The sequence below is a fragment of the Symsagittifera roscoffensis genome, chromosome 5, assembly GCF_963678635.1.
Source record: "Symsagittifera roscoffensis chromosome 5, txSymRosc1.1, whole genome shotgun sequence".
In the NCBI taxonomy this organism is placed as follows: domain Eukaryota; kingdom Metazoa; phylum Xenacoelomorpha; order Acoela; family Convolutidae; genus Symsagittifera; species Symsagittifera roscoffensis.
In genome coordinates, this window is record NC_087066.1 from 42,872,292 (window position 1) to 42,876,817 (window position 4,526).

The following is a 4,526-nucleotide window of genomic DNA, read 5'->3' on the forward strand; positions in this document are numbered from 1 at the left end:
CTCTTTTTCAATCAAATTTAGGCATTGCAATCAGTATTTAAATTTTGTAGAAAAGTGGGTTTTGCTTTATTTTGTCTGGTTTTGGAGGGAAATTGATAGGTTTGTAGCTAAGATCTGTTCTTAACTTCTCTCATTTTTGTAGTTTTTATAGATAAATAGTTTTTTTTCAACACGTAAATTTATTAGTCACGCGCTTGAAAAAAAAACAAAAAATAAATTAAAATTTGCAAGGCTAAAATAAGCAAATCTAAAATCAAACTTGCTACTATTGTCAATATTGATAGCTTATTTCGCAACTACCAAAACATCAGTTTAACATTGAGATGCCCAAGAGCTCAGACCGTCTCCGTCTCCGTGTCCGAATAATCCGATCCCGTGTCGTTTAACATTTCCTTCACCACTCGGTTCCACTCGGACTCGAACAGTTTCTTCAGTTCGCTCTTCTCTGATTGGTCCAGCAGAGACGTGGCGATGGAGTCGTATGACACTTGTTTGATCACGCTTAGGTCACTCTCTTTGTCTGTCATGGCGAGTATTGTGACGTACAAGTCATCGGTGATGGCCCTTGAAAAAATGAAAAAGCTTAACTTTCGAGATCCTTTGCAAAGAAAGACTCTTTTAGGTTAAGTTAACACTTATGATTTTCCAGATTTGCCCAGATTTCCAAGTATCGATGGACAAGGGAATCTATGTAACTCATTTGTTTTTGCTCAATTAAACTTTTGTGCTAAATTAATCTGGAGTATTAATCCAGAAAAAAAGTTTTGTTTTTCCTGTGTAATGAACCAGAAGGAGGGAATTTATGGAGATTAAAGAAAAACACAAAATTGTGGTCATTCACTTCATCGGACCACCAGCTTTTCTTTCACGACAAAGGAAATGTAAGGAGCTCCCCCAAGCAAAAGTTTTGTTGAAGTTGGGGCTTGGGGCGGCCTTTACTCCCCATTAGTGGGCATTGGGATATAAAATGAGAGATCCAAAATATCTTGAGAATGTTGTTTAAAAACGTGTTTCACTTAGTGCCGAAAATGAGACAGTCGTCCGAATTGACAGAGAATTGTAAAGGCGGGCGATTAAAGTAGGCAATGTCCATGAGTTGTTTGTTCCTGTGGTTGCGGATGTCATCCACCAGACCTAAGACCTGGTTCGATATAGGGTTCAACTCCACTCCAACTCCAAAGCGCCTCAGCCTCCAGATGACGCTCGGATGGACGTCAAGCGCATAGCCATGGCCTGAAACAGAGAAAAATACAAAAACTCGATGAAAGCCGTATCCTAAAACAAAAAGTTCAAGCCTCAGTCTTTGTATCATTTTCATCAAAATTGGCGTTTTTGGCAAGTTTTAAGCATTTTTAGAAATAGAACTGTTTAGACCAGGCCGCGGCTAATTTTTTGAACAAGCTGCGACTAATTTCTCGATCATATCGCGACTAATTTTTCGACAAAGCCGCGACTAATTTTTCGACCACCGCGATCGATATACGGTATTTCCAGAATTTGTCCGCGACTTAAAACCCTGTTCGAACTATGGATTTTCGTCCGCGGAACCAACATTGGCGCGACGGATTAAATCGGAAAATTAGTTGCGGACCTCGACCCGTGTTATGGGGATATGCAATAGTTTTGTTGGTATTTTTTACCGAATCAATTTTTAATCTAGTTTTGAAGTCTAGCCTTATTCAAGATGTTTGTTCAGTTAATGAAGCTGGGAGGGAAAAAGAATGAAAGAGGGTGCCTTTATTGCTTTTGATAAATTTTGGATCATTTTTTTCTACTGAAAAATCTCAATGATTCCGATAATTGTTTCATGGGCAACCGACCGATTCTTTTGGTACCCAGAAGAACAGCGTCAATCACATTTTCATCCACTGGAAACCCACTCCAGAGAGTCTCTCCTGCGTGGAACACAAACGGCATGTCACTTCCACTGTCGCTCCTCCACTTGAGAAACACATCCTTTAAAGAGGCCAGAGTCCTGCCTATTTCCTCGTACCCGACCAGGTCAAATCCCCGCACCAGTTTAGATGTGTTGTAGTACTTGCTGGCCAAGTTCAGTTTTTGCAGCAGTTTTGCGTCTGTCAAGCCTACCCGGTACTTGTTCAGAATTAAGTTCAGTCCGAAGAAGCTGGGATGTTCTTTGCGGACCTCTGCTATCTGCGAATGAGTTCACTTTTGAAACTCCCGCCTCCAGTTTTTTACTCGTAAAAGTTTGTTTATATAGCCCAATTCTAACGCAAATTGGCAAGCTGAATAACTATGCTATTTCATTATAGTTTCTTACAGAGTTTGTTACAATACCTTGTAAAATCGGTCTTTTAGCATAAAATTGAGGGAGTTCTAGGATTTTTTTATTATGCCGCTCTCTTTGAAAAAAGAAGCAGGTAAAAAATATTTTCAAGCTCCAAAAAAAAACGTTCCACACGTTCCCCACAAAAAAACGTGGAAAACTATTTAAAAAAAAACAGATATAACGTAATACGCAATGAAAATTAACTCATAGCTTTTTTCATTCTTCTAGATTGAGTTTTGTTATCACAAATTCTCTTCTCGCACTCAAAAGTATCAGACTTGAAGAGTTAAGTTTTCTCTCTCATAAAAATGGTGTTCAGTTCTTGTCGAAACGCTTTTTGTGTACCTAGTTTCTTAATGACTTACTCTTTCGGCGTAGAAATTCAGCGCATCTTCATAAGGAATCACTGTCCCATTTTTGTCGACGAAATCCCCAAAACCAGTTCTGAACTCTGCGTAGAGAACGTTGTCCTCTATCAACGTGTAAATTGTGGAGTTGAACAGTGCTTTCATAACATGCCATGTCTCTTTGGCTTTGTCCAGGGGATCAAATTTGGCTTCAAAATTAACCCAGATGTTCTGGACTGTCATGTTTTTGTAGTCATGTCCATCGTACATGCTGAGTTTGGTTTTTAGCAGAGATAATTCTGAAGTGTAGTTTGTGGAACCTGGCGGAGGGCAGCTTCTACACTGGAGTGATGAATTGACATTTGTTGATACTGAACAAAAATTTTATTTCAAGTATTTTTACTAATATAAACTATTGCATAAGTCAATTTTTTAAGAAAGCAAAGTTGAGAGTTGAAAATGAAAAACACAATAAAAAGGAACCGAGCAAATAAAACTATGTACACTGGGCATATTAAATGCGTTTCCAAAAAAAAACTACAAAAAGTGAAAACGAAAATTGACAATAATTCAACTAACAGCTTTCGTCCATGAAGCTTAGTTCGTAAGTGCCTTTCTCATAATCTTGGCAGATTTCACAGTTTTCCAAACTGAACAAAAGATGAGGCATTTTTTGCAATGAATGAGTTGCACTCATATGCGCATGTAGCAACCCTCCTTTTGGAAGTCGGTTTATCAATTCGTATACTTTATCGGTTGGAGTGCCTATGTATTCTTCATCTAACATAAACTCTGAAGGTCGGAACAATCGCTCGTTTTGATATCCATTTTCAAGGAGATCTTTCTTCAGCTCCACGTAGATTTTGCTCAGTTTTTGCTCACGTTCAGATAAACTCTGCTTGCTGCCAAAACGCCACAATTTTTCCTTGAACGAAACTCAATTTCTTTTAACAAACAAATTTACATGAAGTAAATTCAATTTTAAATTTTTGTTCCAATGCCAAAAGTTTTGAAATTTTTCTAGAAAATTTTGCAACTCGAGTAAATTTTATCACTTCAAAGGTACTATATGATAGAGTGGTCCCACGACAGCAACTAAATCAGGGACTGATTTGGGGGGGGGGGGCGGTGGGGCGCGGACGATCCTTTTCCCTCAGGGATTCGACCCCCTGCCTACCCAAATGGTCCCCCTTTTGTTTTAATTTGAGCTAACCATTTTAGTGACGGAACCTAAAATTTTTCTAAAGACGCATTTGGCGCCAATATATACTTATTTTGAGGGGGGAGCGCGCCCAAAAAAAAACGCATTTTTTTTGTCAAAACTTTTCAAAAACTTCCTACAAATGCCTTTTTTCGGCCTGTTTTTTCAAAACTTTGCCTGCGGCGCAGAATTTTATTGCCAAAACAGGGTCTTTGTAGAGCTTTGGGAGAGCTCGCAAAATCAATTTGGTCGACCTAAAAAAAAGTCGACAAAAATTTCGAAATTTTTTTGAAATTCCGCCCTCCCCCCTCGAGAAAATCCTAGATCCGCCCCTGAACTAAATAAACAAGTCCAAGATGCATGTCGCATTTTATAGTTTTGAAAACAAAGTTGTGATGAAACTAATCGTTTCACAAATCTCGCAAAAAATGTTGTGAGTTAGAAACTGTTCAGATTAACAACTGTAGTTTTTATCTTATTTATATTAGGAAATTTGCTTGCTTCAACCTATTTTACGGTTTAACAACCATAATTGGGTGAACTTATTTGTCATCAAAACTCAATGTTGGAAGTTTTTTGATTTTTTCAATTTAAAATGGTGATCGGGGAGGTTTTACGAAGTAATGAATGATAAAATTAATTGAAAATATACTGTGGCATCTTTCTGAATGGCAAAATTAAAACTATT

General features: G+C 38.0%; 1 protein-coding gene across 1 annotated transcript; it reads right to left on the minus strand.

Annotated features, from left to right (window-relative positions):
- Positions 1-333: 333 nt before the first annotated feature.
- On the minus strand, positions 334-2,907 carry LOC134846737 (adenosine deaminase 2-like). Its single transcript, XM_063864124.1, has 4 exons — positions 2,656-2,907; positions 1,821-2,154; positions 1,017-1,233; positions 334-564 (listed from the first exon to the last, which is right to left on the minus strand). Exons 1-4 carry the CDS (start codon positions 2,905-2,907, stop codon positions 336-338), a joined length of 1,032 nt encoding a protein of 343 aa, XP_063720194.1. The 3' UTR covers positions 334-335.
- Positions 2,908-4,526: the final 1,619 nt, after the last annotated feature.